This window comes from Podarcis filfolensis (assembly GCF_964270895.1).
Source record: "Podarcis filfolensis genome assembly, chromosome: 2".
NCBI classification, from domain to species: Eukaryota; Metazoa; Chordata; class Lepidosauria; order Squamata; family Lacertidae; genus Podarcis; species Podarcis filfolensis.
In genome coordinates, this window is record NC_139605.1 from 84,161,256 (window position 1) to 84,175,361 (window position 14,106).

The following is a 14,106-nucleotide window of genomic DNA, read 5'->3' on the forward strand; positions in this document are numbered from 1 at the left end:
GAAAGAATCACTGAGCTCTCACCCTAAAATAGATACGGTGGCAGAACAGGGGCCCAGGGAGCAGGTCAGATGTGAGAGGCACATTGCTTTCCCCACAGCTCCAGCAGCACAGAAGTTATTTAGGGATGCAGTGGTGAAATTGAAAACATCTCTCAGCAGCCCAGGATACATTAAGTGATTGCACATGTGCCACTCAGAGCACTATTGAGGCTCCTTGCACACATATGAAATACAGAAATCCATTTTTAAAATGTAATATGTTTTCTTAAAAAAGAAAAGAAAAAACCCATGGACAGGGATTCAGGAAAGTAGCTTTGGCATTGCTGCATTTTGTATGGGTGAGTCACTTGTGACCTATATGCATTTGATCTGATGGGCATTTTTAACCAGCTCTCCACTCACCTTTTCAGGCTCTTCCTAGTGGTGGTGCATTAGGAAATCAATTTTTCCTACATTTCAAACCATATGTTTCTGTAGTACAATACCACTCCCATCATCCCTGACCACTGGTCATTCTGGTTGGGGCTGATAAAAGTATTCTTCCACTAGGAAAGTAGTCCTTTGATCAGGATGAACAGGCCTGTCTCCCTTACTCAATTCATCTTCTCCTCAGGTGATCATCTGCTGCACATACACTTGCTTTTAGCTGCCCTTGTCCTAAAGCCATTTCCCACTCAACATGAGAAAGTTGGGGGCAAGCCTGGCCAACTTCACCAGCTCCCTATCCCCTCCTTGCACCTGCACTGGCATCATGAAATCATTAGCACAGTGGGTTAGACAGGGAATGCAGCAAGGAAAGAGTTAAGACTATCAGACCATCACCAACCATCTCTTCATCCAAGAGCAGCCTCGGGACAATACAGACCAGTAGCAGAGGCAACCAGCTGTAGAAATACGTTTCTCCCATTCCATCTGGAGAAACAAGAAAACTGTAACTGATGAATGGTGAATATGAACACTACAAGCAGTGGCGTAGCGTGGGTTGTCAGCACCCGGGGCAAGGCAAGTAATTTACGCCCCCTAACCCGTGGATTTGCGCCCCCTAACCCATTGATTTGCCCTAACCCCAGATGTTGCGCCCGGTGCGGTCCGCCCCCCCTGCACCCCCCACGCTACGCCACTGACTACAAGCAACTCAACATTTATGCATGTTCAAGGCACACGTGCACCACTCCGAACCCGGAAGTGGCATGAAAAGAGGCAAAAATGGCCCTAAACGAGCACAAAAATTGGCAAAAGTGGTGCTAAAACAGCATCTAGCAATCCCACGAGCCTTTGCACTGACCTTTTGAGGCCTGTGGAGAGATGGAGAGGGAGTGATTCTGGTGGAGTTTGGCGGATTTGGGTGTTTTTTAGGGGGTTCCAGAGCTTTAGAGGGCGTTTTCAGGCTTTTTCAATGGTGTTCCCAGTATATGTGATTTCACTTACATGTGTGGTGCTTCAGGATATAAGGGTAAAGGGACCCCTGACCATTAGGTCCAGTCGTGGACGATTCTGGGGTTGCGGCGCTCCTCTCGCTTTACTGGCCGAGGGAGCATGTGGCCAGCATGACTAAGCTGCTTCTGGCAAACCAGAGCAACACACAGAAACACCGTTTACCTTCCCGCCGGAGCGGTACCTGTTTATCTACTTGCACTTTGACGTGCTTTTGAACTGCTAGGTTGGCAGGAACAGGGACTGAGCAACGGGAGCTCACCCCCTCACGGGGATTCAAACTGCCAACCTTCTGATTGGCAAGCCCTAGGCTCTGTGGTTTAGACCACAGCACCACCTGCATCCCTTGCCTCAGGATATAGCCCCTATGTAAAAGGGGAGTTGCCTGCCAATGAAAAAGGGAGGGGCGCTTCCAAAGTGATCATTAAAATGCTTTTAAAAAATGTACCTGTGACTTCAGCCTAATTTTTGAAGTGGCCTGAAAAATGTATGTTTCGCTGCTGAATAAGCCTGTCTCACCCAGGTATCTTTTGTTTGCAGCCAAGAGGCACCCCTCTCTGCTAATCCAAACCCAGCAAACAACAGACGAGAGAAACAGAGATACCACAAAAGTCATTAATTGTACTTTAATGAGACCATACATTGGGGAAGTGGAGGGGTGGGGGGCAGAAATGGAGAAAGCAGGACCCCCCGAGAAAGGAGCTGCTCAGTGCTTGGGATGGGTCTGTCTTGCCAGTAATTTTAAGATGCAGCACAAGATACCAATCGGCAATGCCCCCTGCTTGAGCAGCAAATACACCAAGTGACTGGAATTGGAAAGAGCAGTTAAGAGTACCATTTCGCACCCCCCTCTCTCCTCCCCACACATTTCTAACCACAATCTGCACTTGTTTCCCTGCCTCTTCCACCTTGAGTGATGAACTACACATTATCACAGCCTGTGGCAAAGCAAGAGCACCCAGACTTGCAAAAACACTGCTGGGGTGGGGAACACACATACACAAAAAAATAGAGGGTGTTTGGAGACATTTATCATAAATCCAAGGGTGGGAAAGGTCTGTGTGTATGCCTGTGTTGGAAGAATTATGATAAGCCTTTAAATTTACATTGTACATTTGTACACCCGTTCAGATGGAATGGCCCCAAATAAACCAAATATATATATATATATTTATAGACTTTTATATATATATACAAATATATATCTATCTCAGCAGATATATATATATATCTCATCTCTTTTTTAAAAGGATAAAAGGTTACATCTGCCTTTGCATGCACAGTTGAGAGCTTTGCCCTCCTCAGTCGAACCCTGGGCTAAACAACAATGGGGAGCTGCAATCGGGCCACTATAAACATATATTCTGTTGGTGGTATTTGTCTCCCCTTTTCCTGCTGCCAAGACATGGTGCCCACAGCAGAGAGAGAAGGGGGGAAATGAGCCCGTGACGCTGGTGAACAAGAACTCCACACGACCAGGTTCCACTTCTGACACCACAATGCAGGGAGGGTAGGTATGCTTAGGAACACTTTTATTGCTAATCGAGTAACTGCTTCCCGACATACAGGAGACCATTACTCACCCATATCAACATCTACCCCTCCCTCCGGCTTCTGACCACTGCCAAACACCTGTGTCCCCCCCCCAAGAGTGACCCCTCTTCCATCTACTAGCTTCTCCCCCAGGGGGAGTCAAGCAAAAGCCAATGAAAAAAGGGAAGGGAAGGGGGGAAATGGAACGGTAAAGGATTTGAGAAGGCCAGACACCCATTCCCTTTAGAGGCTTGTGGATACACAGAGACTCACGAGGCTGTATCTGGCTATTTCAGAAATCAGGATTTCAGGGACTGAAAGAAAATATAGGTATACGCTGCTTGTGTGTGTGGGTCTCTCTCTCTTTCTCTCTCTTCCCCACCACTCAGCTTCTAAAACAAACATTCCTTGGCCACAATCTATAAGGAAGAGATACACGAACCAGCACAGATGGAGTGGAAAGAGTAAGGACAGCTGGAGCAAAAGCAGGAGGCAGAAGGAACAAAAGACACTGCCAAGGTCAATAAGCCAAAAACCCAGTGGGTGCCTTCGGTGGAATTCAGCCGGTGAGCAGCCTGCCATGCTCCTGAATCTCTCTGCCCTGTGCACAACACCAGAATTCCCCAACAGGGCAGGTGGGACTTAATTCTTGGTCTGAGGGTCCGAAGAGCTCGAAAGGGAGATAAATAGGCACCACGTCAAAAAGGCAAAATTTGGATAAGGCTAAACAAACAGGAGACAAAAATAAATAAATAAATTGGAAATTGCACCAGCAACGCCCTTTTGCCAGGGTTAGCACCAGGCCCACAGGTCTGTCAAGTCTTGCACAAAGGGGCTGGCAAGTGGAACTCCAGAAGAGAGACCGCCCACGCCCCCTCCCCACGCCGGACAAGGTCTCTGGACAACATCGCCTTCTGTAGTGTTCATGGGGCACCGATATGTACAAGAGAGCACATTAGAGGGACAAGGGGCTTTTGTGTCATAGGGCGGTGCTTTCCGAATCCTCCTCTGAATTGATTTTTCCTTGTACCGGATGTCTCTGGACTTGTCCCAGTGGGTCCAGGTGGAGTGTGGCATCAACCTCTACATGGATGGAAGGGATATCAAGGTGGGCAAGATCTGCAATCAGGCACAGACACACAGGGAGACAGAGAATTACCATGCTGCTCCAGGCAACGTCTGCCCACCCGTTCATATACAGATTAAGATAGACAAAAATAGTCAACGTTTTAACTTAAAACTGAGCAGGAAGTACAGTTCTCGGAGCCTGTTAATGCCAGAGGAAAGGGATGTCATAATATAATCTTGGCTTGTGCCTTTTGCTGCTGCAACATTCTTCACAGCTGTCCCTTCCCCGCAAGCACGCGTGAATCGGGGTCTAGGCCACATGCTTCTTAAGCTCAACAACAGCTCAGCAAACTGGGCCGATGGCAGCAGACAGCAGCATCTCCTGCAGTTTCAGAACCTAGTCTTAACCATGGGCCTGTAAATAGCAACTTGGATTGTCATCTGTTGTGAGAGAGGATGTCCAGGCAACCATGCAGGAAAGAGTTTGGAAATGGGAAGACAGTTTCCCTTCCAGCCCTCCTCCCATTTTCACCATCCATGTGCCACAAATGACTTAGCGTACAGGTACGTGGGCAGGCAGGCAAATCACTTGAAGGATATTGAATTGAGAAGTTACTTGCAAAGTTGCTTTAAATGTCTTTAGGGGAAAGACCCCAAGACCCCAATCTCATTTGGCAAGGGAGTATCAACATGACAAAATTTGGCAAAGCTGCCTTTGCTGTCCCCCTTAGCTCAGCCTTGCTGAAAACAGTTCCCTCTAATGAAGGAATCTAGGCAGCCAGTACTTCAATACAACTTACACCTAGAATTTAGCATCTCTGTTCCCTCTGCTATCCCCCTAAGTGGCAAGTATCCCATTCAACTTCTCAAGGTTCTCTTTTCTATTACATGCTTTTTGGTGGCTTACTATCCATAGACATGCTATCAGAAATAATTAAAATATTTAACATCTTTGCACATTGGGACCAAATGACCAGGTTGGCTTATAAATGTGCAAAACCCTCCTGAAGAGCTAGTCAACTGCAGAAATGACAAGGGATATTGTTAAATACATGTCTTCTCAGAGCAGAATATTTTTGGTCCTTGCTTAATCCAATGAACTAAGAGGCGGCATTGAATAAAGGAAAGGCAGCTCTTTCCTAAATCTCATCTGGGGCCACTCCTCAAGATGTGAAAAAGATGTTCAAAATGTGCCTACCAAATCTCCCCATATCTCTGAAGGAGACAAGAATATTTGTGGACATAGGTAAGTACATGCCTAGCAGCCAAAGTATACACACAAATCTCTCCTCTGGATGATACAGTGTTCACAGCATATCCCCATGATGGATATACTCTAAATGCCTCTTTCACAAATCATATGAAGTAACTCCACGGTGCGGCCAAAAGTGGCTAGGATTTGATGGACAAGTCCTCCAAACAGATGATTTGAAGACTATGTGCAATTAGGACAGAGTAGGCTTACTTATCTGTTGATAAACAAAAGCATCCAGATTTATCAAAACGACAACATCCCATGCACAGCCATGACCTATCCCCAGAGCTCCACAAGACACAAATAGGCTATGACAAAACATCCTGTTCACCCCTCCTTTCCAGTCAGACAAACCTCCTATTTCAATTAAGATGCAGACAGTCCCTACCTAGCCAGGGAGGAGCATGTCACACTATGTATAATTTTAAGCAATGAAAGTCACTGCTTCTCTCGGAAGCAAAGGAATAGCTTCCACATGGCTACTTGTGAGACAGGGGAAGTGAACTTGTATGTCAAGAACCTGCAAGCTGCATGGGATCCTTGGATACTGAGTAAAAATCACCCTCATAATATGATTTTACTCTTGAGAGCATTCCCCCATGAATTGGGAATGGGGAAGCAATTCTAAATCAGCTGTGGGAGATGTACTTCAGAACAAGGGGCGATTCGTTAGGCTTTTCAGCTGAGCTGAGGACCTTCATAGTGTAAAAAGCAGGAGTGGGGAACCTCTGTCCCTCCAGATGTTGCTGGATTTCAGCTGCGGCCAGGGATGCTGGGGGCCGGAGCCCAACAAATTCTGGAGGGCCGCAGTCTCCCACTGATACTGTAAAGGCAGCTGTCCTTACTTGGGTGAGAAGAAGACCCCGCAAGCTTTGTATCCTTTTGAGCAGTGGCACACATAGCCTTGACCATCACCTGCTCCTGGGTTGCCCCTTTGGCCTCACCCACAACAAACAACTGCCATTAATATCCATTAATGGCAATATCATGACATCCCTTTGGAAATAACACATGGAATGGGAGAGGGAGAAAGTCACGTTGGTAAGAAAGGGGCTAGCAAGGTTAGGAGCCAGTGAATTCTGTGGCTTGGAAAGGAATTAGTTGAGTGCCTGCATATATAGATATATATATATTTAAATACACACACACACATATTTAAACACACACACACACACACACACACACGAATGTCAGGCATGAAAGGCCAAGTGAGAAGCACCCCCTCCCCCCCGCAAGTTTACTAATGACATCATTATCAGTCAGCTGGGGAGTGGAGAGCAGGCTCGAGCAGCCATGCAGTTCTGGAACAGCGTGCCCCATGCAAGGCCAGCGAGATGGGGTGGGTGGGTGGGGGGTGTGACTCTGTGAGGAAAGGCATGGGGGCCAGGGGTGGTGGGGGTGACATTGGCAGCAGCAGCAGTAGTAGTAGTGGCAGAAGGTTCAGGGAGGAGGGCAGGGACTCCAGCTTACCCTGAGCATTCCCCTCACACCTATCCAATATTGCATCACGAGCCTCAAACAGCTGCAGGGACACAATGGTAGGATTGGGAGAAAGGAACAGAAGAGAAACAGGAAAAGCAACAAAGACAAAAAAAAAAAAAAATAGTACACAACAAGACCTCCAAGTCAGAGCAGTTGCACCTGCCTACCAAAAAAACACCAGCGGGAAGCTGGAGACACAAAACCCCTCTCAAATGTTGACCACACAGGCGTGGCCATTCCCAAAGCACAAGCTGTAGCAACAGGAGCCACGATCGGCCCACGTATCCAGAACGGACTGCAGTTGACCCCTCCCCAATGTTTTGGAGGCCCCAGGCCTTCAAAAGAACAGGGACCAGTCGATCAAAAGCACAAGTCATCCTGGAGTTATGTACAGTCAAACCACCCCTGAGTTTTGAGACTTTGCCTGCTAGCTGTGCCTCTACTCTGCCATTGGGACACAAAGATTGGCCACTACTGACCTCCTGATCAAAAGCTGCAGCCACCCAAGGAATAGAGCCCTGCACGGAGACAGGTGTGCCAAAGAGTGGACCAGTTTCGTTCTGCTCCTGCATTTCTGGCCATATTTGAAATTCCCAAATGAAGGCTGAGCTGCTGCCTCTCTCAGAGACTCTGCCGGAATGTGGAAGGCCTTTCTAGACACTCTGGTTTCCCAAGGGTAATATACATATTTCCCCCTCAGTGGTATTTTACTGCTTAACCAAATAGCACTACTGTTTGGGTTATTTACTGTTAATTTTTTTTTACTGAAGATGTGCAGTCTAGCATTTGAAATTATGAATGCACAGCCTGCGAGGGGGAAGGGAAGAAGGGGGTTAAAAAAAGGCAAAATAGCTGCGCAGCAGGCATGGGGAACCTTTGGCCTGGGGGCCCAATGCAGTTCTCTAGGCCTTTTCTTTGGCCTTTGGAACTCTTCCCAGGGCACACTTTCCATCCTTCACCAGCCTTGCTTCACACCCTCCTTGAGGGCTTTTGCCTGGCTGGAATAGGCCCTTGAACTCTGACAATGCCTCTTTGCTTCCATGGATGGAGGACAGAGAGAGCGGTGTGTGTGTAGAAATCAGCCTCCTGTACAAAGGCAGAATCTGCATTCATTGCTGTGCCTACTTTTGTCCCTGCCAGGTGGCCCTTGGGGAAGGTCACCCAGAAGGAAATGTGGCCCTCTGCTTGAAATAGGTTCCCCGGCCTTGCTACGCAGAGCAAGAGATTTGAATCACATCAGAAAGTAATGACCCATGTCCATTGTAGCAGGACCCAGAGCGAAACATGGAGGAAGAGTTGCATTTTCAGAGGGAGAAGGGATTAGCAGCACTTGCGCAATGTCCCTTTTGTCTGGAAAGGCTAAGTTCCTGGCCAAAAAGATCTGTGTTATGCTCAGCTTTCACATTCAAAGTATTCCCTTCCAGATCACCCTCAAGCAGCATTTTAGCTCAGCTCACTACATATGACCTGGAATCGGAGGGTGATCCTCATTCCCTCACCGTGTATGCAATTTACCCCTTGATATTTTGTTCTAAATGCAACACTTGAATTTTGGCCTTGCTTCTCAGGTAGTTTCAGAATCCTGTTTTGAATGGCAATCACTTCCTGCTTGAGTGATTAAGTAGGTGACAAGCACCGGAATTTATATACAGCATAGCTCAGTTGTTGCTTTGCCACTTGCCTGTGGAATACAGAAAAAAGTGAAGGACTGTGCCACCAGGAAACTCCACCCTCAATCTTGACTGGATTATGGTGCTCTGCACTAGTTGTTCCTACTTTTTGCTCTTGGCTCTACAGTGCTTCTCTCCAGCTGTGCCTTAAGCAATCAGAAGGTAGACCTGGAACTTCCCCCTAAGCCAACAGTGCCCTTCAGATACCCAGGACCAGAACTCCCATCATCCTCAGCCAGCACAGACAAAGATCAAGGATGATGCAAGTTCTGCCCGCAAACAACTGGAGGGCGCCACGTTGGCAAGCCCTGCCCATACACTGCTCCCTCCACCACTCTGTCTCTGCTAGCAACCCCCCACCCCCCTAGAGTGCTGTCCCTCTGCCACTGCTTTGTTACCTGTGGACATGCTCTCCCCGGGGGACATGCCGTCAAGTACTGTGTGCTCCATGGACTGCGGACTAGAGCCAGATGCATTTGATGTGGGAGGCTGTGGAGGTGGCAGCGTGGGCCTCTGTCGCGGCTTAGGGGTGGGCCGAGATTTGGTTAAAGTGCTCGTCAGGGAAGGAGGAGAAGACAAAGAAGGAGCAGCTGCCGGGGAGAGTGGGCCCGAGCCCAGGGAGTAGCCTGGTGGGTAACTCAGTCCATAGGGTGATGGGGTGCTTGGTGGGGTGGGAGAAAGGCTGGCAGGGGACGGCTGCCCCGTAGACTGATCGGACATACCACCTGACTGGCCGTAAGGAACCTTGGCAGGGATGGGGGTCAGCTTCTTTGAAACTGCAGAAGACAAGAGAGAAAGAGACACACATACAAACACACAGATACAGCTGGTTGTCATTCATCACTGGGAGGTCAGGTGAGCTTTTTACTACTGGCTTTCTGAATAAAACCATCAGGCCTGCTTGAGCCCTGGTGAATGGAAGCTCAGGCCTAAGGGCAACCTGTGCTGATGGGAAGTCATGTCTGGAACATGGACCATATTTAACCAACTCATTGTACTAGTGGAAGCCAACAGAAGGGTTCTCTGCTAGCGCAATGGGACTTCCTCCCCTCCCCTTGCACTCCATTAAATCTGTTCCAGAGGGTTAGGAGAACTCATAGAACAGTGTACGAGGGGAGCAGAGATTGTTCCATCAGTAAACTAGAAATGCTTGCATTGACAGAACAATCTCCTTAGTGCTATGCTGAATGCAAAGCAGAAGTAGGGCTTGAACCTAGCTCTTTTTTATGTCCTCCAGGTTAACTGTCCAATGGACCCTACTTGTTCACTCTAGTGACTTTATTTCTTAGAAACGATTTCAAGTGTTTGTGGCAGGAACTTTCCTACCAGATTTCTCAGTCTTATGAGAACACCAGAAAGGAGAACTAATAATCTGCAGTCATTGCAGTTGCCCACAGAGAAAACAGGAGCCCTGGCCAAAAAGCAGTCAGTTAACTAGTGGAATTAAATTGTGTGGTTAACACACTAAGAGAGAGAGAGAGAGAGAGAGAGAGAGAGAGAGAGAGAGAGAGAGAGAGTTGTTGCTTTGTTCATTTCACCCAGCTGAACCCACTCCTGTTGCCCTGTTCAGGTGTGAATACCTACCTTTCCGCAGGGTGTGTGGGCTCTGTTCTGTGGACAGCTGCTGTGTGAGACCAGGCAACTGCTGTGTGGTCCCACATGGTGCTGCAGGGCCACAAACCGGGCTCCCTTTCTGCCCAGAAACAGGAGAGAGTTCCTTGGTTTTTAGTGTGCTAAAAAGAAACAAAAGGTGGACAAGAAGCAGCAGTCATGAGCCCCTTTGTAAGAAGGGCATCTTAAATGCATAAATCCCCCTCTCCCATAGCCTCCCCCTCCTCCTGTCCCACAGTCCCAGGGTGCAGGCCCATAACCCTCCGCTATGATAAGCCAATGATGCTTGCAAAGCAAAGCGTTTTGATGCCTTCCTCCCGAACATACGCCCAAAGGACCAGACAAACTTGCACATCCACCTTCAAAAGCAGATCTGAGCATGACTAGAGCATGAATGGCACTGCAGCCCTCTCAGTCACTCTGTACACAGCAATGAGACGAAACAAAATGGAGGGAAGCTGTTTTCCAGAGAGACCACTCTGTGGGGCAGGTGGGGCAGGAGGAGGAGCAGCAGCAGCAATACGATCTGTTCCTCGTGGTGGGGATGGGGTGGGGCACCTCACAGATTTAAGAGGTGAACTTGTTATGCTGAACTTGAGGCCATGTCAGTTGTCCAAGTTTGTTCCTTTGCACTTAGCTTACAAGTGGCCACCAACCCCGAGGCAGTGTGGCAAGCCATGGTTTACCTCAGTGAGGGAACTGAGTTTGTCACAAATAATCTGTGGCAAGAAAGGTGCTACTCAAGGTGGTTGGCTAGACCAGGCAACTCAATGCAGTAATTGGAAACCTGGATGGTGAAAGCCTCAACATTTGCCAGGCCGAGGTGGGTGCCCCCTGCGCCTCTAAATAGGTTGGACCCAAAGAAGCTATTGGACTGGCACAGCTGTTTTGGGCCCAACTCAAAATCTTGTAATACAAGGCTGGGTAAACATGTGCCCCCCCCATGTTGTTGAACTCCAGCTCCCGTCAGCCTCAGTTGGTATGGACTGTTGACAGAGATGATAGGAGCTGTAGTGAAACAGCAGCATCTGAAAGGCCACAGAATCCCCACTTCTGATGTAAGTCTTTGCAACTTGGGGTCCAAAGAAAGGGCTGGTTGGTTGGATGCTATTGACACTAAATGCTTACCCAAGCTACAGATATATATATTGCATGGGATTCACCTAAATAGCCATTTAAGAAGTAGTTCTGTGCAACATATCCTGCTTGTGCAATGGGGCTCCCTGAGCCTGTCAAAATTGGCCCCAGTGTGTGTGGGAAGGGGGAAGGAAAGGGAGGGATGTTCCATCTGACAAACTGCAATATTTGTGCAGACGGAATGATTCAAAGAGTGTGATGTGGGATTCCATGGCTGTCATAGTTTCCCCATGGAATTTTGGGAATTGTAACTTGGGGATGGTGTTGAAAATTCTCTTACAGAGCACTTTGGGCATGTCTCAGAACTTCACTTCTCAGGGAAAGAAAGGTGACCAATGAAGCCTATTTTAAACCTGGATTTGGCTTCAAGGAACTCCCTCCCTTGCAGGCTCCATCAGCTGATACAGCTGAAGTTCTCTCCAGGAGATCTGTAGCAATGTGGAGGCCAACAGGAAGGCCTCATTTATCTACCGAGGAGGTGTGGAGGCCCTAGGCATCGTCCCTGTGTGTAGACCTCTGGTACGTGGCAAGCAAGTGGTGCTCACCCTTCCACCACCGTGCCCAATTTGCCCGAGCATTTGTCAAATAAGAGGTTATTTACCTAGCGAGCCCGGTTCCTCTGTCTCTGGCACAGGTGCAGCTGACCCAGGGGGGAGAGACTGACATATGGGAGCTGTAAGGAGTGCCAGGAGGATCGGGTTTGGATAAGGTGAGGGGGGGTTTCATGTAGACGGAGGAGAGGTTAGTCTCAGGACCATGCAACTCTGTGAAGGAGCTCTGCTTAGGGAGGTGCAGGAAATATGGTTTTGGATTAGAGTTAATGTCAAGCTGCTGAGGGGAGGGAGAGGAAGAAGAGGAGGAGGAGGAAGGGGGAGGCAGCGTTTGGCTGTACCCTGGCCACCGGTACAGTGGCAAGGGGGGCTCCGGCCTAGCGCATGGGCCAGTCTTGGGGTGGTGGTGGTGGAAGGATGAGTAGCAGGGGTATGGGGGAGGCTTGTCGTCCTCAGGGGATGGGTAGATGTAACAGGAATCCGACCAACTAGACGACACACCATCCGTGCTGCAAATGTCCAAAACAACAAAACAAAAACAAAAAAAGAGAGCAGAGAGCGTTTGTACAGGGAAGAACCAAACAGGAGTTTCGAAAACAGCCCATAAGCATTTGCCAGGAGAGGGTTGGGGTGGGGGCGGGGGAGAGAAGAAGAAGAAGAGAGGAGAACAACAACCAAAAATTCAAGGAAAGCAAGAGGGACTCCTCAACTGCAAGGTACACAGTGGCTGGGGCAGCAATCCCCACCTTCCTGAGCTGACAGCTCCAGGCCTGGGTTTCTGCTTTTCTCTCATGAGCCACCCAAATGTAGAAAATGGCACTTGGAAACTTCATCTGCTGGAAAACAGAAGCTAGGCCTGTGCAAAGTCTGCCTTGCCAACGTCACCTATTCCTAAACAGTTGTTTGGGGGGATCTGGAAAACATCTCTAGATGCCAGTTGTCCTGAGTGGTGGTTTTGTCTCAGGGGCTTGTTGTGTTTTGTGTGGGGGGGGGGAGGAGGAATATCCCACAAGGAAAATGTTCCTCCATATGAAGGAAATGGGTATCTATGGGTTGAATTTCACCCATAAGTGCTAATTTGAAAATAAAACCAAGCCAGGGGGCATTTGAGGGTTCACTATGGAATTCAAGGTCCCCCACAATTCAGAAAATCGATTACTCTTGTCAATTAACTTGGGACAAACTAATCCGTCACAAAACAAGTGGGTCACAGTGCATAGTAGAACCTGCTGCCTCATTACACTGGGAAGCCAGGCAACCCTAAGCAGAATATTGGATTGAGAACTAGTGATCTGAGGAAAGCATGGCAGAGAAAACAGCGGGACAGCGTACCGAGATGCAATGCCAGGCAAGCATCAAGGTTTGCCGTGTAACTCCTGGACTCCTTCCAAAGTGTGAGGTATGCAATTGCAGGTGAGAGAGACCCCAGGGGAGGCAAGGAAGCATGGAATGAGTTCTAATGAAGTTGCATGTCCTTCTATCAAGGGCTTGACTTTGCCCCCATCCTTCTTTCTTGGCCTCTTTCCCTGGCTAATGTGAGCTCACAAACAGAGAAGTGCCACCCAAATTGGCGCTTGGCAATTTACTGGAAAGGAACAAGCCTGGAAAAACTGAAGTTGAGAAAGAACCAGGAATGTCATAGAAAGTCAAAAGAAAAGACTGCAAATGGTGGATCCTGCAGAACAAGACGAATGTTGCCTATTATTGGAGCCCACAGGCTGGAGAAGTAGCAAGGGTGGGACTAAATCTCTCTTCTTGCCAGTGTAAACACAGAATTATTATCTCAATTCAGATTTAGCCCGTATTTCCTCCTGTTTTGTGAGAATATGTGCAACAGAAAGGTGAGAGTGCCTGCCTTTATGGATGGTTTTGCCAGCTTCTTATTCCCATGCATATCTCACTCCCTCCCCTGCTTTTAGTGGGTATGTTGACATGCAACGCATTAAACGTCTAATTACATGCTTGCTTTCAGCAGGGAGCACATCTATGGCAGAAGCACAGACCAGAAACATAAGCATGGTACCCCCTATGGATAACCCCCTACTCTCTGCACATATGAATATGGCAAACATGATCAGTCATTTCTAGCTTGCCACAGAGCTGACCCTTATGAATGAATCCCCAGCACAAAATAACACAAGTCTTGCATTAGGTCTGAAAATCCAGGACTAAAAATGACAACATGGCAGCTGGATGAAGCTGGGCCCTAAAAACTGTCGGCAGAGCCAGACCTTTGCCTTAAGTGGATATCAATAAAATACCAGGTCAGAATAAGCCTCTCTGTGCTGCTGGTGCCAAATTCCAACAGGAGGAGGTGGCAAAATAGGAGGGTCTGCCCAGTCTCGGTAGCGCAAAATCAGGAAAG

The 14,106-nt window shown here is 48.3% G+C and overlaps 1 protein-coding gene across 10 annotated transcripts in view; it reads right to left on the reverse strand.

Annotated features, from left to right (window-relative positions):
* Positions 1-2,035: 2,035 nt before the first annotated feature.
* Positions 2,036-14,106, reverse strand: part of ARHGAP44 (Rho GTPase activating protein 44) — an 88,707-nt gene continuing 76,636 nt past the window's right edge. For 5 of the 10 annotated variants that reach the window (XM_083597684.1, XM_083597687.1, XM_083597682.1 and 2 more), the window contains 4 exons: positions 11,792-12,250; positions 10,027-10,175; positions 8,841-9,218; positions 2,036-4,086 (listed from right to left, as the gene is read on the reverse strand). In XM_083597684.1, the coding sequence (XP_083453810.1) occupies positions 3,947-4,086; positions 8,841-9,218; positions 10,027-10,175; positions 11,792-12,250 (1,126 nt within the window). In that variant the 3' untranslated portion in view covers positions 2,036-3,946. Of the gene's footprint in view, positions 4,087-6,760; positions 6,813-8,840; positions 9,219-10,026; positions 10,176-11,791; positions 12,251-14,106 lie in introns of all 10 variants that reach the window. The other 5 variants (XM_083597690.1, XM_083597683.1, XM_083597686.1 and 2 more) reach the window with 4 other exon arrangements.